The sequence below is a fragment of the Mauremys reevesii genome, linkage group 13 (assembly GCF_016161935.1).
Source record: "Mauremys reevesii isolate NIE-2019 linkage group 13, ASM1616193v1, whole genome shotgun sequence".
Classification (NCBI taxonomy): Eukaryota; Metazoa; Chordata; order Testudines; family Geoemydidae; genus Mauremys; species Mauremys reevesii.
In genome coordinates, this window is record NC_052635.1 from 35,807,541 (window position 1) to 35,833,893 (window position 26,353).

Sequence of the window (26,353 nt, forward strand, 5' to 3'; positions counted from 1 at the left end):
AGCCCCATAAAATATGTCACTTTTTGTTTTCTCTGCCCATCTCCTTTCAGTTTTTTTAATGTCCATTATAGATGTGAAGAGCCGGGTTTCACTTTAGAATCAATCACAGGCTAGTTCTGATTGTGACCTTGCAGCAACTAAAGAATGAGTGCGAAAGCCCATTAGCAGCTGCTATTTTAGGCTTTGTAAATTAACAGTTCTTCTGTCTCTCTCTTTCTCTCCTGTACTTCTCCTCCCCCTTCTTCGTCTTCATTTTTTTTCTTTTTTGACAGCAAAAAAATGAAATGTGTAAGTGGCATGGGAGCTTCCACACTTAGCCTTGTTTTCCCATCTGGAGGGTCGGTGACAGCTTTAGCCAGTTGGCTGATTGCCTGTTCATATGTCTCCCTGCCAGCCTAGGTCAGAATTCCCAGCTCAGATTAGCTCTCTCTTACCTTTAAGACAAAGCCTGTACCTGGTCTGAGCACAAAGCCAGGAAGACTGGCACTAAATAATGGGGCTTTTATTATGAATTATTATTAATAATACTTGTTTATTTTATTTTTTTAAGTGTCAGAAATTGCTTATTAATTACAAATATATGTTTGGGTCTATTTGATCAGATTCTACAGTGACGTGATGACAATTTTTTATTCCTGAATTATGTATAGCTCTGTTTTGCCTGATACAAACAACGAATATACTTAAGAAGAAGATATATCGGTAAATAAACGGAAAGGTTGTAAAATATGAATGTTCATCATCCAAGCTGTGATGCTTCTCTTCTTTTTTACATGAACTCTGCTTGAGATGGTATTTAGGAGCTTGGGACTTCTTCTGTTCCAGCAATCTCTGCCGCTTGTCACAGAAACAAATGACACCAGAGGGAACCTTGTTTTACAGTACAATCCTTTTCATGAACCTTAGTCTGCTTAAAATACTCATAATCTGAATTCATATGTTGACTTATTAGGAGATCAGATCTTACCCTCTCCCTCAGTTAAGTACCTTTCCTCCCTTAACCTGTACTCTTTCCCTTCCCAGCTCAGTATTTAGTAGCTAGTCACCTAACTCCAGGTGACTGGGAACCGCAGAGCCCACAGATTAATGTACTCATTCAAAATGATTTATTCTATTTTATTGTGCTGAGTGCAGATAGGGTGCCCTGCTGGTTGGGCATAACAAGTAGGCAATATTGCCTATTCTCTGTTTTAGCTCTTTGTATAAAGAGCGAATTCCTACTAGAAAGGATCACACCTGGCACTTCTCTGTGAATCTGGTCAATAAAAAGAACTTTGAAAAAAGTTTTTCTGTTTGTATTATAAAGTGTCTGTTATATGAGTGGGAAAATAATTTTGGTGATTCAGGGAACAAATGGTTATTCATCTGATGAGGTTAAGAGGAAACATGAAGAACAACTTTAATTGTCCTTGTGTGAGAGACATTCTCTTTTCTAAATAGTGTCCATCCCATGTATCATTATACACTAGTGCTTATTTCATCCCACTAGGACTAAGAATCTCTGCTGTTAAAATATACTGTAAATGAATTACAGGCTGCCATCTCTCCAAGCTCTTAATTAAGACTCTGATATAAAGCCATGGTGTCTAATTACAGCAAGCTGTCATACAGTCACTTTTAAAAAACCTGTGTCCAGATAAGAGCTGGAGACACCAGAATTGCTTATTTCATTACAAGTGTACCACACTGGCGGATTTTTTTAAATCTAGAGGCCAACATGACTTTTCCCCTTGCTCTCAGTGTTCCCACCTTACCGCATAAATTCCACCTCCATTTTCATCTCGCCAAACAGAATTGCTGTTAGGTCTGTGCAAAATTTGGCAGGCTTATTTGGCAGATAACTCAAATGTTTTCTTCCATTTTTATTTTCATGTGTGAATTCCAAATCTTAAAGTGAAACTCATTCAAAACTGCCTTGCCTGCTTTAGCACCAAAACCAGTAGGAAACCCTATACTTGCAAAATCATTAATCAGCCTGTGGTGCAGTCAGCAATCCTGTCCGCTTCAGGCCAAGATTTAGAGAGACCAGGTGTGGTGACACTAGGCAGCACAGTCTGGGAACTAAAGATCACAGTGAGAACACCCGAGTCTTTCTGTGTCCAGCAGCTGCAAAAATATTCATGTTTATTATAACAAAGTCCTGTCTCTTCTCTGCTAAAACCCAGCACACTACATGGTCATGAAAGGTGGGTCCTAGGGTTGTCTGAGATCCTCTTGAACTTCAGCAAAGCTTTTGATGAACATCATCTGAATCTTGAGTGTTTAATGAGCCCTGACACCAGGATAATGTTATGTGGTTTGGTTTTGTTGCAAACATTTCACATCACTCTACCTGCTGGAAGTCCCTGTTCTTGGATTTGCATATGGTAAAAGCTAAACAATAAAAAAGGGAACTAATATGATGAATGATGATGGGTACATTTACTACAACTGATTAAACACTTTTGCCATTCTCACGGTCTTCCTTCACCCACCTCACATCTTGTCAGAAAGAGTGGTGTGAGTGACTTTGTCATTGACATTAAACGGTTGTGTATACTTCTAGCTGCAAAGTGCTATCTGTGGAGTTTGTTTACTCGATCTGTATTTCCAATCACTGCAGAAGGTTTACTAAAGCAGTTCATTACTGATTTATTTATGATGTATTTAGATAGCAAATATGGTTCTGTCAGCAGTTGCTGGCTAAACAGTGTTGACAGACATTAATAGCATATGGTATAGGAATGGAATTATGATCTTTAAAGAGTTTTCTGATTCTCAGCATACATTTATAAGTTTTATTTTTCCTACATAGAGAGACAGGGAACTTCCAAACAAGGAAACTGTTTTCTTTTTCTTTTTGTAACCTTTGGGGTTTGGTGGTGGTGACATTAAAATCTTCAGTGCTGTTTAGCTGTTCAATTTAATGGAAGACAAATTCTCCCAAAGGTTTAATTTACTCTCGCAAACTGAAATCACTGCATTCTTACCATGGGAAATGGCCTTAATTTTCCCAGCCTTCAGTATACATCAAGCATATAATTCATTTCTCCCCACTCAATACTTCCCTCATTAGAAAACAAAGTTTTTGATATTTAAATGTTACAGAGTTTAAGTTGAGACACAGATCCTCTCAGACCCGTAAAGTGCATTTGCAGGCATGATTGCCTCTCTTTGACAGCGACAGATTTATACAGGTTTGAACAGAAAAACACTTGAATTTTTGACCTTTAATTGGCTGTTTCCTATAACACCAGCATTTTTATCCAATGTCAAGAAGCAAAAATAAAAAGTGTGATTGTTTGCAGAGGAAGGGAAGACAGGTGGTATCTCAGAGGTGAAACTGTCTTTGGTCAGTTGGTATAGTTCAGAGAGTTGGGGTATTTTTAGCTGCTAAAATCATTTTTGAGTGATGAAGGACTCTGGGGCTTGAGGGGAAGGGGAAATGAATGACATGCATAAGGCTATTTATTTCTCAATTACATGTGAACAAACAGGTTTGTTGTCAATATGGGAAATCATCTGATCACTTTTGTTAGGTTTACGATAATGTAGGAAAAGAAGTTAGAAGGTGCTGTCTAAATTCCAGAATAATAGGTCACATTCTGTTCTCAGTGAAGTGGAATAAATCCAGACTAACTCTTTGCTAGAGTTACTCTGGATTTACAATGGTGCGCAACTGATCTTAGAATTTTGGACCAGTGCCTCCACTAATAAATGTCAAAGGTGTAAATTATAAGGTAAAGCAAGATAGAGAAACAGAGAGCTAAATGTCTTCTGAGCAAATGCTAAGGGCATATGGAATAAAGCTGGTGAATTGGAATTCTGTGTTTGCAAAGAAAAGCAAGGGTTTATTGAAGTAACAAATCCATGGCTGAATACAAGAAATAACTGGAGGCCTATCTATACCACCAGGACACAGAGTTTACTAGGCAAGGCAAAACAAAACTGGAGAAAGGGTACTCTTATTGGTAAGAAAGGATATAGAGAAAGCCAAGAGAAATGAAGTAATGGGCCAAATTTTCCCTGGTTAATTCTATTTGTTTCAGAGGAGTTGCGCTAGTCACATTAAGCCTCATTTGGCTTAATGTGACTAGAAAAGGTAAGAAGCAATTAACACAAGAAAAATTATTACAGGTGAGACACAAGCAAAAGCAAGATAATTCTCAGGTCAGGACTAGCCTATGGTCCATTCTTGTCTTGACCCATGAGCTTTGGGGTCACTGCAGTTCGCGCCGCAGGGGAGCAGTGCCCGCACCTTGTGACTGGGCTGGGCAGGCTCCGAGCTGGGGACACTCGGTCTGGGGACCGCCCCGTGGGGCACACAGAGCTGCCTGCTGGTGCCGCAGAGTGGCCAGAAGCAGCAGCAGCAGTGGGGCCAGACAAGGTGGGACGCTGCCCCTGATGGTTGGTCCAGTGGAGTTGACGCTGCAGTTCACCAGCAGTCAGTAGAAGTCTGTGTCGAGTTTGGGGTTACTTTGCCCGGATACTCACCCTCTAATAGGCGGTTCCTCTGCTGGCTGACGGTCCTGGATATGTGCATTGATTCAGTGGGCCTGGGTACGAGCCATATTGTGGCTTGTTAAACTAGAATTCTGGAAACATTTATATTGGACAGAAGAAAGAGCTCTGAGGAAGCCTGGTTGATATGGGATACTTTGCTGAGTTGTTTGGGAGCTCTGGCTACTCTGATGAGCCAGAGACATTAGCGTGGTGGGTAGCGGGAGCAGGTTGGCCAAGAGACACATTTCCTGTAAGCAAAATTTGTTTTGAGGAGAGGACAACAAAAACTGGTGCTCTTTTTTTCTGCGAATGGGGTGTGGGTGGGGGAGAGCCTAGGGCTGGGGTGGAGGGCAGCCAAAAATGTTTTTGCTTGGGGTGGCAAAAAACCTAGAGCCGGCCCTGTGAAAGACACACACTTATAAGGGGTGAAACTGACTACATTGAGGAAATAATGAAAGTGATGACATGCAATGGTGCTGTCAAATACACAAAGTAAACAAATTGATTAAAAAAAAAAGCGAAATAATATCCCCCAATCTCTTGTATATACAGAAAGGACATATCTATAGTAGGAAAAATGTGGATTTATCATGTATTAGCTGTTCCATGCTAGTATAGAGAAGGCAAGCTGTAGCTTTAACATGTTAGCTTGGCAAGAGAAACCCTAGTGGGCCACTAGTTAAAACTTTTAGATAATGTTTTCACCTCTGTACTTTGCACTAGGATTTTATCATGTTAGTTAACACGTTAAAAAGACATCTTTTCATTAGTGTAAACATGGCCTTAGATATTTAAAATGAATGTGCTGTTTGCTTTTGAATGCAGTGGGTTAATCAGAAGTCTGCAGACAGGCTATAATGGGGTGGTGTTGGCTCCTGGTCTGTGAAAAATATGTGTTTTAATTTTATAGCCTCAAAATCAGTTTTACTTAGTAAAATTCTGAAGGATTTTCTCCACTTAATGAGTCAGCTGGGACAATTTGCAGACCCACTATCCAATGCATTTTCAAAGTTGTGCATGTTTTTAATGGTGTAGCTCCCACTAAAATCAGAAACATGCCTTTTAATTCTAGATGCTTCATTTGTAGCATTTCCATTACATAGCTCCAGATACAGTATGGCAATTATTTTGGAATAAATCATTTGATTGTGGATGGGAAAGTGGGATTTTTCTGAATGGCTGTGCCTGAGGCTTACTGATGTGAAGTCCAACCTCAGACTAAACTGTAAAGTGGGTTTAAATGTAATGTACAAAATCTGGCCCAATGTCTTATCCTCTGAAATGCTCTCTGGCCACATTTTCCATCAGAACCTTCAGAATTTAGACTGATACTTGTTATAGATTCTTCTTTAAATCACCTGATATGATGGGAATTTCAATTTCCCCTACTAATTCCAACAAGGATTCATAGGCAAAAGATTCTTCACAGACTTGCTTAATTTCACCCAGCAGGTTAAAGGCCCTTTCTGTGTTTAAGGAAACCCTCTTGATTTGATTTCTGCTTTGTAGGTTTCTTCCTTTGATTTATCTTCTGTTGTTTGTAGTTTCACTGATCACTTTCTTATTACTTTTACACTTCCATCCATTTCAGTTTGTGCTCCTTTTTGAGTGATTTCTTATACCGCCCCTGCCACCTGCTCCAACCTGATGAATTGTCTGCTCAAACTGTTGATCTTGACCTGGCATCGTCTCTTCCACGGGATATAAATGATGCCACACAGATGTATAATGATGCCTTAATAAACATCCCAGGTATGGTTGTTCCTCTGCAGAAGTGCAGCGTTTGCAATTCAGAGTCACCATTGCATGCTGTTGAATGGAAGGCAATGAAACTGAAGGCTCAAAGATTGGAACTGGGCTGGAGAAACTCTGCTCTCGATGTACATTTAATGATCTTTGAAAATTCATAGGAATCTTCTTTCCCAAGCTCCAGCTTCTATTCTTGTATTTTATTTTATTTTATTTTATTTAAGATCACAAAGAACAGCACAGGAAATCTCATAATTATTTTCCTTTATAAACTCTAAACAGCTTGTTTATATTTGGGTTTGTCTACTGGCCTCACAGTGGTAATAGATGGATTTAGTCTTTCAGAAGCTCTGCAGTTATTTGGTGGAGGTGAGATGCCCTCTGCTGCTTTACTTTTCCATGTCTAAAGCCTCTGTATGCTCTTGAATGTTTCCAGATTAGCTGAAGTCTGAGGGATACTGAACTGGGGTTTCTACAGATACTATTTTGTCTCAATGCTGGATTATAAAGAAAATAATTCTGCACTTCCATCCAGTATTTTACAGTCTGGATTTTTGACCCATTGGCCCGCTTTGTGGATTCCTGCAAGCCTTAACTCCAGTTATTATGACAGAAATACATAGTATCTTTGCACTCAGCAATGTTCTATCATCCCCCAACCCAGCAGTGGTTATATGATGATACCTGTACTGAAGAAGTTGTCTCTGTCATTAAATGACCTTTCTGATTATTGGATTTTTTTTTCAATAACTCATATTTGTTGTTTCTTGCTGAGATGCAGGAAAAAGCTGAGCAGCTGCAGTCTCTTGTTTTTTTATGGTGCCCCATATGACGAATTTCAGTGCCCAGTTCAGGACAGGACAGCAGCACAACTCTGGGACTGCCTGTGATTCAGATTTCTAATGACTTTTTTCTTGATCCCTGGCTCTAAATCCCTCCTTCATGCATTTCAAAGGACACAGCCCAATATTTTTATTTCAATAATTATTCACTTTTTCCTTTGAAATTCCCATTATTTTTAATAATATCATAGATGCTTGGAAACCATATATATTTCCCCTACCAGCTTTCCCATTTGGCAAGGGTTGATTTGTTTTGCCTGTGTTTCTTACGAAGCAAAATCAATAATATGAATCCTAGTATTGCTAATTATTTGTATTACAATTATTATTACGCTCCATGCTGGCCTTATGGTTGCTGGCAGAAAGTAACACAACCCAGTGGATCATGCCAGGGCCTGTGGAAGGAAGCAAATGGCAGCACCTGCAGCTTTGACTTGTGTCTGACCCTGTGGAAATGACTCATGGGGTTCAGCTCTGTTAAAGAGACAGTAATAGATTATTTCCCCCAAATCTGCACACCAGTGTGGCGCAAGTTATTGCTGACCACATCGGCATTAATGTGTATGGAATCCCACTCTCTGCTGTGACCCTGCTCCCCCTCCCCCTCAAGTGCAGAGAGTCTTGGGGACTGCAGCTAACAAGGTAGCCCAAGGCAGCATAATTCCCATTGCAGCCATGCTGCCAGTGGATTACAAGGGGCTCTGGCAGAAGTCTGGAAGCACAGACATTCCCAGGGCACTCTGGAAACTGTCTTGAGATTCATGGGTTCCAGAATCCAAAACTGTGGCATTTCTAATGCGGGAGTTGTGTGAACCTACGTCCTCCCGAGGAAAGACTGAGTAGGGTACTCCTCAAGTGGGGCGTTTCCCTCTTTCTGCTCTGTCGGGCTATAATTTTCCTCTAGGGTTCAGAACTTATCCCTCCATATTTTTTCCTCTGTTTTATTTCTGAATTTGTTTATTTGTAATATTTTAAATTAACAAACACCTCAAACACACGTTTTGGGGGGGGGGCAAGTGAGGGAAGAGTTTTAAGAGGGACCTGATCTTATACCCCTTGAAGAAAGCTTTGACACTGACTTCAGTGAAACTAGGCCTGATTCTGATCCCCTTGTTCAGGTGTGCCACAGTCTAACTATCCTGTGACTTCCAGGCAATGTAATCTAGACCTCAGGATTTAGACCTATAAGAACTAAGCCTTTTTGATGGGCCTGAACCTGCAAGGTGCTGAGCTCTTCTAACATTCACTGACTCCTGTGGGAGGGGAACAAACTCAATAGCCTGTCAGAGGCAATCAGCCCTGTACAGGATCGGGCCCTCTGAGTACGACCTCTGTCTAGGAGAGAAAACTGAGGAACAAGTTAACTCTGTGTGTTGGTGGGAGGCAGGGTGTGTGGGTGATAAAATGAATCAAGTGTTTCAGCTCTGTATTAGAACACATGGACACAAAGGGTGGGAAGGCTGTCACTCCATGATGAAACTTTTATAGATTCTGTTCTTTTCTATAATACGGATTGAATTCTGACTATTGCATGTGACTCAGGGAAAGACATTGTTCATGTATAGACTGTATGTTTTGAGGGAGATGTTTTGACCTTTCTCATCTCTGGCCAGTGTTGCAAAGATGGAGTGATGTAGAACAGAGATTTTGTGACAGAGTAATAATAAGAAAGAATCTGACTGCCAGTTGCTCATTATAGGGGCTCTTCTAAATGCCAGCACCTTCTATGTTTGCCTTCAAACAACACTGAGTACCTAAATCACCATAGTAAACAGAGATAGAAAGAGACAGAAAGGTTAAAAGTGTTCTCATAATCTCTTGCTTTTCTTCCTAAACATGTTTGATAGCAATATTGTTTCTTAAAAACAATATGACCTCATTTGTAAAGCAATATTCATGCTAAACTAGTCAGCTGTTAAATATGCCCAGCACAGTGCATTATGATGAAGCTAAACCAGACTTTCAATTATTTCTGGACACATTTAAAATTATAATACTTTACCAGGTTAGTGTTATAGTTCATCCAAATTACTCACAAAGTATCATATCAATCTCTTGCAACTGCTTATTGCTTACATCTCTGAGAAGTCAGTCGAAGTAAGACACTGGCCAGGGTAATGACCTTCATGCTGCCTTAGTGCTTTGATGGCTATGGTTGATCGTTAGCTGGCTACGAGTGCATGGATGTCTAATGGTCAAAAGTCAGCACTTGCTGGCTGTAATATTTATTATGAATGAAACAGATTATTTGTTTGGACCACCATTTTCCACAATATGTTCCTGAAAGGATAATAAAGGAGATACAATGTTGGGAGTTCTGTACATTCTTCATCAACATCCCTTTTACACTCAGCTCTTGGCATGGCATTCCAAGTAAAACTTTTGTGTTATTTGCTGGGTTGATTTAAACAAACCAAAACAAACATACACATAAAACAAAGGAATTACATTTGATCAGCTCCCTCACTTTCTACTTGCGTATCTTGTCTAAAAAGATTTTAAAGCTAAATTATCTCAGTCTGGATTCATCCAGCTATGGTTAATCAGCCCAGATTTATGACGATAAGCAGTTAATGGCAACTGTTGTTTAAAGCAGATCTCACTGAAGCTGTTACTTAGCTCGCTATCCAAAGCGAAAATCAGAGGGGCCAGTACCCTTCAGACAAATGTAAAAATTTATTGATAAAGCCATGGTAGTGTTTTTCTTAAAAAATAGGAACAGTATAATAGCAGGTCATAATCATCAAGTTATAGTGAGGAGCTTAAATTTTATATAGTACCCAGATGGGTGAGAAGCTTGTGCTTTAATAAGAGCACATATAGACACTCTGCCTTTATCGCCACCAAATCATAAAGCTGAGCACACATTCAGCACTGTAGATTTTCAGAGTGCTTTACAAACATTAGCTAATAAATCCTTAGAACATTCATGGGAGCTATTCACTAAGCATCATTTCCCCATTTTACAGGTGGAGAAATAGAGACACAGAGAAGTTGAGGGGTTGATCCAACGCTGATTGAAGTGATTAGAGATGATGCTGGCAGACTTCAGTAAGCATTGGGTCTTGCCCAAGGCCACTCGAGAAGTCAGTAGAATATAACATAGGAGATCTTGCCTCTTAGCCCCATACTCAGCTAACAATAATTCCTTCCTATCAAAGTCAAAGTTACCTCATTTAGCTATGTCACTGCTGCTGAACCCAGGCTACTGCAACTTACAGTTGAATTATTAATTGTTATTCTAATCAAAGATATCTGTTCCATAGCCGCTATATTAAGGCATACAGTCAATTAAGGGATGTCCTGAATAGGAACAAACAACACATCCTTAAGTGCTTTCTTGAATCAGGGCCTAAATTCTTTTTCATTCCATTGGGCTCATCACCATTCTTAGCCTAGTCCGTCTGCTTTGAACTGGAGGGAAGTGGCCAGATTTTTTTTTAAATATAATAAAATAATAATTGTTATCTTTTATATAGTGCTTTACATGTTCAAAGCACTGGACAAGCATTAGCTAATGACAGAAATAGCAATTTGCCACAGCAGAGGACCATACCTAAACACTTAAAAAAATGTGTGTAGACCGTCAGTGCTTTTTTTTTTTACATGCTGCATATAGTAATACATAGGAATGTGATTGTATGGATCTAATTTTAGAGTATACAATGTGCTTTCATATGCAGAAATCTTGACTCCGATCAGGGAAATTGCTGATCTGACACTGGATTATTGGACATAATTTTGCAGGCTTCGAGTTTATCCCTGTAAATATTCTAAAACAGGGTCCAAGTCATTTGAAGTGAGTTGCACTAGATAATATTTATTCTATGTATGAGGTAAACCATGGATTCAGTAAAAATGATTAAAAGTTGTGTTTGTTTTTTTTAAAAAGATCAAAACACACAAGTGTTATAAACATCACTTTCAGCCTCTCTCTATTTGTAATTGAATTTAATATAAATGTATTTCATTAGTGGAGAGCAGTCTTCATGGCCATACAATAGCAAACAAATTCTTCAGAAGCATCTTTAATTATTCATTTGGCTGTACTATATTTTATGTTACTTTTCATAAATGTTAATCTTTATTATTGCCTTACCAGTAAGAAAAAAAAAGGAAAAGAAATACCTGTTATTAAATGACCTATCAGGCTGACATGGATAAATGTTGGTAGCTATTTAATTGTTTCCCATCTGCAGTTTTATACAGTTTCTATCAAACTGAAGGGTAATTTTTTTAGTAGCTGCTTATTTTAAATGTACAAAACCCTTGTGTGTAATTCCATTAGCTGCCCTACAGCATTGCAATCTACAGTTTCCCTGAGGCTGTTGTGAAATATTGATGAAATCCTTGCTTTTGTGGCTTCCTCTGATACACTAAACATTTGTCTGATGTTAGTTGAACTTGAATGGATCTGTTCAGAGCTATATCAGTAGTGACTTCAAAGGCTGCAAGGCTGTTACAGTTTTTTTTTACAAACTGAAGTTTCAAAGCCTTACCATGTGATACTTTAAAAAAACAAAGTTCATATCAAATGAACCAAAGTGTTAGCAATACACTGGTAGGACTCATTACAATTTCAATTTATATAGATATATATTTTTGTGATTCTGATTGGTAGCTTGTATCACATAAAAAAAATAGATCAGTATTTGAGAGGGGGGATGAAGAACAACAAAAGAAAGGAAGAAAACAAACTTGATTTGAAAGTTTGATTAAAAATGTGCTCCTCTGTAAATCTACAAAGCCGTTGCTATAGTTGCTAATAAAAAACAATAGGTCAGGAGGACAATGGGACAAGTAAAGAAAGGCAATGAGAACCAGAGGTTTCAGCTTTACATTTTCTAGGTTAAATCTGTTTACACTGCCATATTGATTCACTTATGTTGCCTGGATATGAGACTCAAATTCATTACAATACAGTCCTTTTCGTCATCTGGGACCAAGCCTCATTTTCCAAAATGGCCTCCATATTTGCACCCATTATTTTGTGCATACAAATCATAAAGATATCTTACTACCTGATGTGCATATAAAAATTGGCCTCGATCCAGCTGTCACTGAAATCAATGCCAGTACTTCCATGGACTTCAATGGTAACAGGATCAGGTCCATTTATTCATTCTATATCAGCTACTAGATATCAGGAATCTGGTATTTGCACTCACAGATGATTGCGAAGACAAAATTCTGTACTCTCAGAATTACATGCTTGCCCAGAATTTGCTAGGAGCCACACACACGGAGAAAATATTGACTCAGAAATGTCAAATACCATCAGCTGTTTAAAAAATATATATTAGCAAATTCCAGGGCTTTGGAGGAAACAAAGTGTTCTTAACCTTGTGTAAATCATTGTATTAATGGTGGATGCCTTCAGCTATGGAAACTGAGGGAGCTGACCCTAAGCACAGTGACGTACACTTGTGAAACATAGCTGGTACCTGGAAACTCAGTAAGTCAGAACGACTGATCCCAGAACAGAGTTGGTGTGATTTAAATTACTCTTTCTCCTACCCTTTGACAGCTGACTATGTAAACAAGCTTGAGCTAGTCCCTAGAGAAAATTATTCAGGAGAGAACTCTATTATGGCCCTGGTCCCCATTACGGCTATTGGGCTTTCTGTTTTAATGGAAAGCACTAGTCCCTCTTCCCTCTCTTTTCAGTTGTCCTTTTGTTATTGTTTCCTATTTTATTGTTGGCTTTGAGGGTTTAGGGGTTTTATGGCTGGAAACCCAATTCACAGTATATATACTTCTAACCTATGTGATGGACTCATGACTATGTTCAGTGAAATGCACAGAGGGCATGATCCTATATTCCTCAGCCCGTTGAAAGCCCTACTGAAGTCAACTGGAGCAGCCAGGAATAGGATCCGTACAGTAAATCTTATAACAAAACTTAAATTTTAGAACAGAGGATTAACATCCAAAATGATTTAATTTCATCACCATGTGCAAATAAATTTATGCTTCAAGGAAGTTGCCGTGCCATGTTAAAACTCATTCATGGGAAACGCCACTTCAAGAGGGGCTGGCATGCTGCAATACAAAGTGCCCCTGGTCTGCAATGTTTGGAAGTCGTACCATCTGCTTCTTCCCAGGGCCACAAAGCTCTCTCCCTGAGATGAGCATTCATTGGAAACTGATGTGGATGTTGTGGAGTTTCCTGGGTCCTCTGTCCCCATCCTGTGAAACGATATGGCTCTCAACTTGACACATTACCAGATTATGACTATATTTGATTGTAAGGGGCTGAGAACAAGTTCCTCCCACAATCCATAGTGTTGTGGTAGGGATTAAGGGACGTCTCTGAGCCTGGTTCTGTAATAGTGGGAATGTCTTGTCTGTCCTGCTGCCCTGGCTGAACTCAGAGTAGAATTTGGCCCTCAATAGACAATTATGAGATGACCAGAAAATGCTATTTACATGCTCTTTGTGGTTCTCAGCCATGGTGTGACCTGCTGCAGATTTCTGGAGAAAGTAGAACTTCCAAGCAACAGTAAATTATGTGTGAGATAACAATATAATTTCCATGTGCTGGGGATAGAGGAAAGTTATTGGATGGAATGAAATTATGCAAATGAAAGTGGAATATTAAGAAAAATCTCCTATTTGTGACTGTGAGGTCTGTTAGACTATGAAATTGCATCACAAGAGAGGGGTAGAAGCCCCATCACTGAGCCATTTAAAACTGAATTGGGAACAACTGGTAAATATTGTTTATGGGAAATGTACAAACAGTTCCCACATCTCCTGCACTGTTTCCTGGTCCCTCAGGACAGAGCCAGTCCATTCAGTTTTTCCTCAAGATTCTGAGAACATGTAAAACATCTCCACGGGATTCTAGAGTAAAAGACCATCGGAAACAATCCTGCACTATAAAGGGGGTTGGACTAGATAATTTCGGAGGTTTTTTCCATTTCCAATTCTGATGGCTCTGTTATAGGCAAGGGCTATCACTCCCCTTACGGAAAAGTGCTGAAGAACTTACTAGAGAAAGGTTATCATCCTATATGTTTTCTGATCATTCTATGACATTTAATAAAAAGTTTTACACCCCTGCTATAGAATTGTGAATGATCGTCTAAACAAACCCCCAAAATTGTATCACTCCCTATCAGATCACAAATTCCATACACTTTGATTACATTTCTATAGCGTCCCATTGGTTTCAATCCTATTAAATTCCAAAAGGATTTTAGGAGTGTATCCAGGAGAGTAAGGATGGGGTTTTCTGCCAGTGCCAATTTATCTTTTCAGTTGTTTTGCAAACTGGGATGAATCTGCAGCCATGAACTTAGAAAAAGAGCCAGGTTAGGATTTGTCTTTGGATAGCTAATGTAGTTAGACATTTTTGAGAAAAAGCAATGAGAAGTGGTCATTATCCATTATCTGCATGAAATATTTCAGAGAAAGAAACTGCTGTTGCCAAAATGAAAAGATGTTTGAGTTCAAGCCAGACAAGAAGGAAACAAGATCACCTTATAGCACTGTGAGATCTCTGCACTAATGATGTTATTTCAAGTGAAATTGGAATATATGTATGAAAAAGTACAGATGGTGTATGGGTTTTAGGTGGATTAACAACATTGTTCTAGACAATGATTCACTGTCCCTTTTCTTGGCAAAAAATAAATTTTCCAGTCTTGGAAAGAAACGTGTATATATTTTAAGAAATGTTTCTGTATGTGGAAAAAGAGAGCAAATTTGATTGAAAATAGCATTCTCTGGTAGAAAAATTAACAGTAAAAATACAATATAATTTAAATACATGTATATGTTCAAACCCTACTGGTCCAAGTTCAGAGGTGATGTATAATGTGATCCAAGTTACATGTTAGTGAGTGGGTGTAAGGCACTTAAATTCAGCAGAATTAACTAAGTGTAAATTTGGCCCAGTGTTGGCTGTACTATAAGGGTCAAAGTTTCAAGCTAGTTGTATGTGGGTTTTTGGGGCCACAACAATGCACATTAATTTTTGCAGGTGCACTAACTGTGCCCAGTTCTCTAATATTGGTCCTTTGTATGAGGCTAGCATATACACTGAAAGTGGCTATCTGACACTACATGTGGAGTATATTTGTTGACTTGAAGGGTATTCGTTTGTAAATAGAGAAGGACAAACCTGTTTAAACGGGCAGCCTTGCACAAATCTTCACCCAAAGGTCAAAGTAAACCCAAACCATTTTATTTTATTTGGAGAATCAAAAAGTGCATTTTTCTTTCTTTCCTCGTTCTCCTCCCACCCCTCATCCTTTTCATGGTTTTCACAAAGCCTCTGCACTTCCAGGGTCCAACCAGAAGTGCAAGTGCCTAAATGACACTAGACTGAGGGCTTGTCTAAATGGGAAAATTATTCTGTTTCATCTATGCCAGTATAATTCCCTCATGTGGACACTCTGTTCTGGAATAAAAGTGTCTTTATTCTGGAATAATTACTCTGCTTTCAAAGAAATACTATAGCTCTAAAAACAAAACAAACAAACAAACAAAACACGATGCTGTTTTCTACACCCCTTTTAGCCAGGCTGCTTTAGTTACTATAAATCCAACTGTATAGGATTCATATGGAGAAGAAAAGATTAGAGTAATAAAAGTTTAAAAATTTCTCACAATTACCTAACACATCTTTTCTACCAATAACAATGTCATATTTTTTAAGATCCAATATCTTGGGATCTACCAGGACTAAAAGCAAATGCTACTTTTCCACTTGGGAAGCCCGGAGTCACCTCCATCCATAATTATAAAGTTTCTGTTTTTACTCTGGACTGCAAGATAGTGGACTTTAACCCTGCACTAGTTCAGGATTGTATATTGCCTGTTTTACAACTTCGATGTAACTAATTTAATTTTGGCGCTGGTTTAATTATGGTGGAGTAATTTCACAGCTGGGGGGGAAGAAGGACTGTTTATCTAATAGGCAGATGAAGGGCAGCTGGTTGAACTTCTCAGACGTTTAGAATATTAGCATAAATCCACAGAAAAAAGAATAGCGGGAAGAGTGAAGGTGAAGTAAGCAACAGTTCCTGGTAAATACAGTTTATCACGTGGTTCTGCAGTTTACTACATGTATATCACCACTGTGTGTGAGAGAGTAAAATACATGTGTGTGACTGTGTTTAGTAGTGAAGTCCACTTAAGTAAATATGGCAGAAAGAGAATCAAAATATCTTTTTCTAAAACATCGTGACTGTTGCTTCTGTTAAATAAGCATTTAAATGAATTAATCTGCTTTGTAGCAGTTTATACAATGCTTTACATATGGTGAAACCTTACTAAAATAATCATTGGTAGATGAAGACATGCATTCATTATACACCCAGGCTGCCTGCATTCAAGAGGCCTTCACTATCTACACAAAATGCCCACAGCAAATGAAATCATTTAAGCAAAGTGAATGGTTTTAAATGTATGCTATTAAGCTGTGTTTTTAAAGCTGCCCAGAATCCTTAACCATTATTAAAAATGGACTTGACTGATGCTTTTGTGAATTTTTGATGGTGCCTTCTCATAAGTTACCATATTGTTTTCATTAGATTGTCTGTGTATTATGCAGACAAAGAAAGAAAGAAAAAGGAAAAGGAAAAAACAGGACTTCTCAGGACGAGTTATTCTTCTGTAAAGGTTATAGTAAACATGTCAATGCCTAATTAAGCAGCAAATTGTATCTGTATTATGAGGGGATGGGGGTGCAGCTGTCTGGTAGTTTTGCTTCTCCTAGTAAATCTATTTAGAAGGACAGATAATATTGGGAAAGAAAGAGTACAGTACTTACCTTCAAAAGAAAAAATTCCCCTTTTCATGAAAAATGGGGTTAATGGTATTCAACTAGTTCACATAAAAAGGGGGAATCAACTCAACTCCAGCCTGGAACTGTGAACTCAGTGGCTAAGTGCTTTTCTTCTGATTCCTTCATTCATGTCCCTCTTTATTTTTGTTTTGCTCATTACAATATGCATGGCACTGTGATACACATTGGCAGGAGTCCAATGTTGCTACCTAAACGATACAGTATCTCTGACACCAGAAGAACAATGTCAGCCCTGCTCATCAGTTCATGCTGTTTGTTTAACAAGGTTACTATTCATGATGTGTAGTAGCGCTCGCCTCCCTGCACACATTCATAAGGGAGGTCATGGCGAACATCATCTAGTTACTAGAGGACAGGGCTAGGAGTTAAAACACCTGGATTCGAGTCCCAGATCTGCATTTGACTTGATGCCTGTCCCTGAACAAGTCAATTAACCTGCCTGTGCCTCAGTTTACCCATCTACAAATGGGATAATAATATATTCTGTTCCTCACAGAGACATTGAGAGGCTTATTTATTTAATGTTTGACAAGCATTTTGTAATCCTTAGTTGAAGGCACCCATTCACATTCACAGTATTATCATTATGATATGTAGTATTGTTGTTTTATCACATTATACATGGCACACCTTCATTCATACATAGTTACATAGTTATCTTTACCACCGTTTGGGAAGCTCTCTAGTATCACATCCCCATGCAACAATCAGCCAAAGAGAGGTAGAAGAATGATGTAATCAGTATTCTTCCTAGAATTTAGCGAATAATTTGAAACAAAGAATGTATCTAATGAATTTAGCCTCTTTTTATATTCCTGGAATATCCACGAGTAGATCAGAGCTTCTTCTAACTTACTTGTAATTCAGGTTTATTCAGCAAACTGTTTTTTAATATTTTTCCTCTATGGATTGACTGCAAGCATTTCCTTGTTACTGTAAGATATTCAGTGTGTGATTCTAAATCTCATCTGTGTTGTTCAACTTTGATTGGTAGAGCAGGTTGAACCATTGAATTACATTGAAATTTCTGAAAAATAGTTTACAGAAAGTTTTGTCTATATTTTTGTCAACATTTTGAATGTTTCCGAATTTTCTGACTAGCTCTGTTGATTGATCAAAGTCGTATCATTTATGCAGTAATGCCAGTTTCAGGTGTTCAGAAGTCATGGGTGAGGGCCCCCTAAAAGCCATGAGATTGGCTTAAAAGTCATGGGATTTTAAACATATAATAAATATTGGCTCTTTTCATTTGCCTTTCGGTTTTTGAGCCTGTACAAATCATGTTTCTCAAACTTTTCTCTAGCATCATGAGGGCAAAATCTTTTTTTTAAAACTACAGCTTTGATTATTACATAACCACATGATTCCCTGAGTTGGTCGCTAAGAGAAACACCAAATATCATGAGGCTCACAATGAAATCATTCCAGTTGGCAACATTGTTTGTGTTTCCTGATTGAATGAGCAGAGAAGTGTGTTATGCATGAAGGCTTGTGCCTGTGAATTTAAAGATTGGTTTCCTTGAACGTTTGTATCAGTAGAAGTTGATTGTTTGAATTCCCAGTTACAGGGTAAACAACAGGAGTATGAGTACTGCCAAAGCAGATTAATTAAAATTTTAGGGTGGCTATTAATAGGAAAATGTTTGTGGTACTCCTTTCCTCCTAGATTCTCTTCCCATTGGAGTCCAAGGATGAAATCCTGGCATTGTTGAGTCACGGGGAGTTTTGCCATTGACTTCAGTGGGGCCAGGGTTTCACTCTAAGCCTGATTCTCCTTTCCCTTGCATCAATTTCATACCAGTTTAGCTCCATTTACTTCAGTGGTATTAGTCCTGATTTAGTGCCACAAGAAAAAATAACTGAATTCCTTAATTAATTTTAAAATTTGTAGCTCTACCAATATAAAGTTTATCTTATTAATTAAAATAATTCATTTGTCAAATAAAACCACTCTGGACTTGCTTTACTTTTTTAGTTTTATAGTTAATATCAGTCTATATCAGCCATATCCTAGAATATCCTTCCATAGCTACTTAGGCTTCTGCCCTAGAATATTTCTTTTATCAAACAATAATTTGCTTTGATGGAATACACTGCATTTACAAACAGAGGTTTCAGTTGAATCTATTAGTTGCTTCAAGTGTAGTTTGGAATATTAGTTATTTGTGCACATTCTGAAATGCGTTTTTAAGGTGATCAAATGGCAAAAGATTTTTGTTCCTAGATAATTCTATGAACCAGGAAGATTAGAGCAGTTACTTTTCTTCTATTCCTTGCCAATTCTCTCTCTCTCTCTCTCTCTCTCTCTCTCTCTCTCTCTCTTTTCTTTTCCTTGGGTCTAATAACAAATTCATAGAATTGAGACTTTTAGTATGAACTTAAAAGTTCTCACATATGAATTTTCCAAATGTCCCATTACAGGACAGTTAGAATTATACTCCCATGACAGTAAAATTATTAACTCAGAATCTCTGGCAGTTATAAAGAATTACGATCATCCAATAAACAGCAGCAAGCTTTACAAAGAGACATCATTTGACTTTTTCACTTCCAGGACTAACAGACAATAAAGTTGTAGATTAAAATGCAGTCCAGTAGCAAAAGCACATAGTGAAACTAGAGAAATCAAACTGCAGTGTTATTAACATGTTATTTCATATATTGATGTTACATTTCAGGTTACGTCCAAGAGGAAGACATAAAGGAGGAGGAAGAGGACGATGATGACAGTAATTCAACAGCTCAACTTCAGGGCAGCAATGATACTGGCACAGATGAAGAACATGAAGTGGGTCCTGAGCAGAAAGGAAGTTTTAGCTACCAGAATTCTCCAGTAAGTCATATATCTAATCAGGATGCAGAAAATGAGTCCCTGTTAAGTGATGCTAGTGACCAGGTGGCAGATACTAAAAGCATTTGCTCCAGAGAGGTGCAGGATCTGAAAACCAATGCCCGCCCCAAATCTCAGAATGAAGCACATGATTGCATGGATAAAATGACAGCAGTCTATGCTAACATACTGTCAGACTCTTATTGGACAGGCTTAGGACTGGGTCTCAAGTTGTCTAACTCTGAGAGAAGGGGCTGTGACAGTAGAAATGGAGGTAACAAGAGTGACTTTGATTGGCACCAAGATGCATTGTCAAAAAGCTTACAACAGAGTTTACCTTCCAGACCGGTTTCCAAACCAAATCTTTTCAGTTCAGTCCAGCTGTACAGACAAAACAGCAAAATGTGTGGAACTGTATTCACGGGTGCTAGCAGGTTTAGGTGCAGGCAATGCAGTGCTGCCTATGACACCTTGGTAGAGCTAACAGTCCATATGAATGAAACTGGTCATTACCAAGATGACAACCGTAAAAAGGACAAGCACAGACCTACTAGCTACTCAAAGCCCCGGAAAAGGGCCTTTCAGGACATGGACAAGGAAGATGCACAAAAAGTTCTAAAGTGCATGTTCTGCGGTGACTCTTTTGATTCCCTTCAAGATCTGAGCGTTCATATGATAAAAACAAAACATTACCAAAAAGTGCCTTTGAAGGAGCCGGTACCTACCATTTCTTCAAAAATGGTCACTCCAGCAAAGAAACGTGTGTTTGATGTTAACAGACCTTGTTCCCCAGATTCCACAACAGGATCTTTTGCAGATACCTTTTCTCCTCAGAAGAATGCAAACCTACAGTTGTCATCTAACAACCGCTATGGCTACCAAAATGGAGCCAGCTACACATGGCAGTTTGAGGCCTGTAAATCCCAGATTTTGAAGTGTATGGAATGTGGAAGTTCACATGACACCTTGCAGCAACTCACCACTCATATGATGGTCACTGGTCACTTCTTGAAAGTCACAAGTTCAGCTTCAAAGAAAGGAAAACAACTAGTACTAGATCCCTTGGCTGTGGAGAAAATGCAATCGCTGTCTGAGGCACCAGCCAATGACACCCAGGTTTCAAAACAATCCAGCAATGCATCTTCGGATGGCATAACTCCTGCATTGGAGCTAAAGAAAGAGAGTAAAAAAGATAAACCTGATGATACAAACAAAGATGAGAAAGTGGTAAAAACTGAAGAGTATGAAGATACACTTCAGAAACCATTGGATCCTACAATGAAATACCAGTATCTTAGGGAGGAAGATTTAGAAGATGGTTCAAAAGGTGGTGGGGATATTTTAAAGTCTTTGGAAAACACTGTCACCACAGCCATCAATAAAGCTCAAAATGGAGCTCCTAGCTGGAGTGCATATCCTAGTATCCATGCAGCCTATCAGCTCTCAGAAGGAGCAAAGCCTTCCTTACCAGTGGGTTCCCAAGTACTGCAAATCAGGCCCACCATTACCAATAAATTGAGACCCATTGCTCCAAAGTGGAAAGTTATGCCTCTGGTTCCCAGCTCAGCAAATGTGGCCCAGTGCACTCGAGTGAAGAAGGAAACTGATGACAAAGAAGTCATACAAAAGGACTACACTAAAGAGGGCATCCAAGCTGACACTGCTCCACTCTGTCAGAATGAAGGGGGATCTCTCCCCAAATCTGAGGCCCCTGTAGAGCCAAAAAAGACAGAGGCATGTCCCTTGAAGGAGGAGGATAAACCAAAAGAAGATGGTGAGAAAGAAAAAACAAAACCCAAGGAGTCAATAGCAGCTTCTCTCAGCAATGGTTGCGTTGCCACAAACCATCCTTCTGACTTGCCTTGTGTGAATCCACTTAGTGCCCTGCAATCTGTATTGAATAATCACTTGGGCAAAGCCACTGAGTCTTTACGTCCCCAGTCCAACTCCAGCCCCAGCTCGAGCACAATTTCTATGTTCCACAAACCTAACTTAAATATGATGGAGAAACCAGTTTTATCTCCTGCTCCAACCCCACCAAAGCCTGCAAGCATCTCCAGGCGTTATTTGTTTGAAAACAATGATCAACCTATAGATCTGACCAAATCCAAAAGCAAGAAAGCGGAGTCAGCTCAAGCACAGTCTTGTACTTCCCCACCTCAGAAACATGCTCTGTCTGACATTGCTGACATGGTCAAAGTTCTTCCCAAAGCTACTACACCAAAACCTGCTGTATCTTCTAGGATCCCATCGATGAAATTGGAAATGGATGTCCGACGTTTTGAGGATGTCTCAACAGAAGTCTCCACTCTGCATAAAAGGAAGGGCAGGCAATCAAACTGGAACCCTCAGCATCTCCTGATTTTGCAAGCTCAGTTTGCTTCCAGTCTTTTCCAAACATCAGAAGGTAAATATTTATTATCAGACCTAGGCCCTCAAGAACGCATGCAGATTTCTAAATTTACTGGACTGTCAATGACCACCATCAGCCATTGGTTAGCAAATGTCAAATACCAACTTAGGAAAACTGGAGGAACAAAGTTTTTGAAAAACATGGACAAAGGACACCCAATCTTTTATTGCAGTGACTGTGCATCTCAGTTTAGAACCCCGTCTACTTATATTAGTCACTTAGAATCCCATCTAGGTTTCCAAATGAAAGACATGAACAGACTGGCTGTGGAACAGCAAACCAAGGTAGAACAAGAAATCTCCAGAGTTTCAGTTCAAAGATCACCTGAAACAATAACTGGGGAAGAGGATACAGACTCTAAGTTCAAATGTAAGTTGTGCTGTCGGACATTTGCAAGCAAACATGCAGTAAAACTTCACCTAAGCAAAACACACAGCAAGTCACCAGAACACCATTCACAGTTTGTAGCAGAAGTGGATGAAGAATAACTTTTAAGGTATGCAAGCATCAGCTCCACAGTGAGTTTTAATGTCATGATTGTAAAGAGATTTCTTAATGCATTTCTTAAAAGTAGAATACATTATAAAATTGAAAATATGCTGCTGCATTTATCAGTTTAGATACCCAGTCCATTTTACATTGCATTGAAGAACAAAGCTTCATAAATGGATCACAATCATGAACTGAAAAGTTGCTTCTTTATAATATTTTTAACAAAACTGTTTCCCCACTTTTCACATCTCATATTCTCCTGTTTCTAAGAATTATTTTTAGTTCACCTTCTATGCAGGTTAGTGTGGAGTAGAGCAAATAAATGACTACTCTTCAGTTTTCAATGTCATTTGCGCTAATAGTAGCCTGTTTTTCTGCATTTTCCCTCATAGTTCCAAGGAAATATTTATCCCTCCTCCTCTCCATTACTAATGTAGCATCAAATTTTTTTTTGAGGGGGAGAAAAAGACAATATAATCTTGATTAGCAAAACCTCAATTATCCAAAACAGCCCATTATCCCAAAAGGCTCATGTCCCCCATAGTCTATTAATGACATTGAAAATGCTTTTAATTATCTAAAATCTTGGTTTTTCCACCCATCACATTTGGATGATCAGTGTTGTACTGCACCGTATTTTAATAGTGTCCCTTACCACTTATACCAGTGGTCTCCTTTGAGTTGTTTTGAGTAACCTTCCCTCCTCTTGCGTTCCTGTCCATTCTTTTCTTTATTCTTGACTGCATCATATTTACACATTGTCTCATAGTATCAGTGCGGTCCCAGTGCTCAGTCAGTACTCCTTCCCCTGTATGACTTCAATGAAAGTTTTCGGTGCAGATCAGTGCCAAAATATGAGGCTGTTTTTTGCTTCTTAGTTGAGAGAATCAATGGCTTTTGTCACAAGTTTAACTTTGCAGAAAAAGACAGCTTTCTCTGGATACTGTTTTTACTGTTATTTTCTCTGTCGAAGAAGGTGTATAGCTGTGAGTGCAGTCACAGCCAATGTTTACCATGTGTAAGATAGTATTTAGCTGGTGCATAATTTATAGCATTCTTAATTTTACTTAACTCCCAAATTGACATTTCTTGATGTAAATGAATAGGAAGCACATCAGCTGCAAGTCCAAATAGATGTTTTTAATTCTGAAGGATTTATAACCAAGAGGGCTTTGTGTGATTAATTTTCAACAAATAATTTCTTCAGTAAATTTACACCTCCCCCCCTTTTTTTTTTTTGCTGGCAGAATATCCACAGGCAAGTTCAAATTTCCTCCAACATATTAATTATTTGAATTTCCTTGATGAATATCTTTTTGAAATTTGTACATTATGGACTGATAATGAACATTCAAAATTCAAGCTGTGTTACTTGTGATTTGTCACGTAAGTCACATGGTACGGCGGCTATTCTCTGACTAGCTGAGGGTGCATGTGCTCTGGGAATGGATCCGCTTTTGTAAGAAGATTTAAAATTTGCTTGCTGAAAATGTTCATGCAACTTTAAGATTTCCCCAGACAAGGCCTATACATCACGTCTATCCCATTAAAGAAGCTATCATTTAAACCAGTAATCAAAGGGTAATTTTGGGATAGGTACTATGGGAAGCTATTACAGTACAGCACAACCATCACTACTCAAATGTAATGACTCTTAAGTCTTGTATAGGTCTTGTGCTGGCTCTTGGCACAGGGGTCGATTTACTCTTTCTTCACATTTTATATAACAAAGCTCTGTCTTTTGAAAGCAAAATGCAAAAGGGGTGTGAGCACTGTCAAAGTGAGTTAATTATTTTAAAAATTGTACCTAATATTAATGGAGAATTTTTTGCATTATTCACCCAACATTAGTACCCGGTGTAAAACAAAAGGATGAATACATGTTCTTTGTTTATCTGATAATAACTGATTTTCCACCTTATGGTTTTATAACAATTCAAAATTGAATGTACCTGCCAAAATATCACAAAATGAAAAGAGGTTAGGGAGGAGGAAGGAAATGAGCAGATTTTTTTCCCCACCTGTTAGCATCTATAAAGACTTTGACATTTGCAGTTTCTATACTAGAGCTGTGCGGGCAAACCAGTAATTTGGGTACTATCAAACAAAAGCTATCTGCCAAATATATGAATATATCAGTTATTTTTGGCATCTTCGTGGCTTAATACCTGACAAACGTTTCAGATTTGGGTCTTTAAAAGCACTGTTCTTGTTAAACACCCAACTTTGTATGCACATTGCTGTTCTTCAGAGATTTGGGGAATGGGAAGCAAACACATTTTCCAAAGATGCCCAGAAAAAAAAGTGGGTTCTGAGTAGCAACACCCCAAATTAACAAGTTTCTGGCATTACCCAGGTGATGTATGGATATGAACCAAGGCACTGCCCCTCAAATCTTTGAGTACCCAAAAATTGTCACCCCCTTAATACCCAGAAATTTCTAATTTATATCAGCATGCAGGCAGTATCTTCAAAGGCATATATTTAAAGTGCACTGACAGTGATAGCAGTGTTATCTGGAACTATAATTTTAGTTGGTATGCATGAGAGGACAAATTGTGTGAAATGATGGGGTATTTTGGATGACATTGGATAGATTTTATTACAATTTTTGAGCTCTAAACTTGCCTAAGTTCTTCTAACTATGCTAAAAATGCTATTCCTTTGTTTTCTGATCTCTGCAAGAAGACCAGGATACATTACAGGGATTTTCAAAGCTTCCGTATCTTAAAAATGGCATGGTAAAAGTTTAATATATCTCCTAATTATGGAGCATACAATGCTGTTTAAGGAATATGCCAGCAGAAATTCATGTATTTAATATATACAGTCATTTAAAAGTGCAAAGTATTTAGAGAAAATAAATATAAAGCATATTGAGACACTTAAAATGCATAAATATATTAATTGGTTAACTAAATGTTGCATCAAAAGCAGAGATAAACAAAATATAAGTAACTAAAAATGAAAGTAAAACAGTGGAAAGAAATTCTCCAAACTACAGAAACGTATAAAATATCACCCATATTGAAAATGAAACTTACCATTTAAATTCTTATTTAGAAAACAGAGTAAATATCATTTAAAAATATAAAGAAATGAATTGCCAGTCACATCATTACTACCAGAAAAACATTCATACATTGCGTCTGTGGTATTTTTTTAAAGACATCAGTGAGGCTGTTTCAGTGATTTGTGATAAATTCCTATTAAATGTAAATGCAGGTGTATATATCTGCTGTATATTCATCTCCGTTGTGGGATTTTTTTTTTTACCTCTCCAGACTGAAATAGGTCTGGTAATATAATGTGGCATTATTTTTAATTTACGAAATTCTTATGTCAGTATCATCTTTTCATTTAAACAGCTGCAAATTTTTTGTTCTTCATTTGAAAGCCCATGTACATCAGGGAGTGTTGCTTCAAATTTGTACACGGATTAATAACTTTAAAATATATTTGCTCAATTCTTCAGCTAAATTAAAAATACTTTTTTCTCCACGAAGCGTGTGTGTGTACACACGTCCACATCTCTAGCTTTACATTCAGACAGTGACAGTGGCTACAAACTAGTCAGTATTAGAGGATCTGTATGATCTTATTTAAAACTTTTTTTTAAAAAAATTAATCATTATAGATTTAAATCTACCAGGCTAGTTGGGGGGGAGATTTCTCTTCCAAAGTCCCCGGTAAGTAAACATACAGCTACCTAAAATGAACTAATTTGA

At 38.3% G+C, this 26,353-nt stretch overlaps 1 protein-coding gene across 1 annotated transcript in view; it reads left to right on the forward strand.

Moving 5' to 3' along the window:
• Positions 1 to 26,353, forward strand: part of TSHZ2 (teashirt zinc finger homeobox 2) — a 259,899-nt gene that overhangs the window by 131,842 nt on the left and 101,704 nt on the right. Inside the window, exon 2 of the mRNA XM_039499509.1 lies at positions 19,569 to 22,629. Within this exon, the coding sequence (XP_039355443.1) occupies positions 19,569 to 22,621 (3,053 nt within the window). The 3' untranslated portion in view covers positions 22,622 to 22,629. The remainder of the gene's footprint in view (positions 1 to 19,568; positions 22,630 to 26,353) is intronic.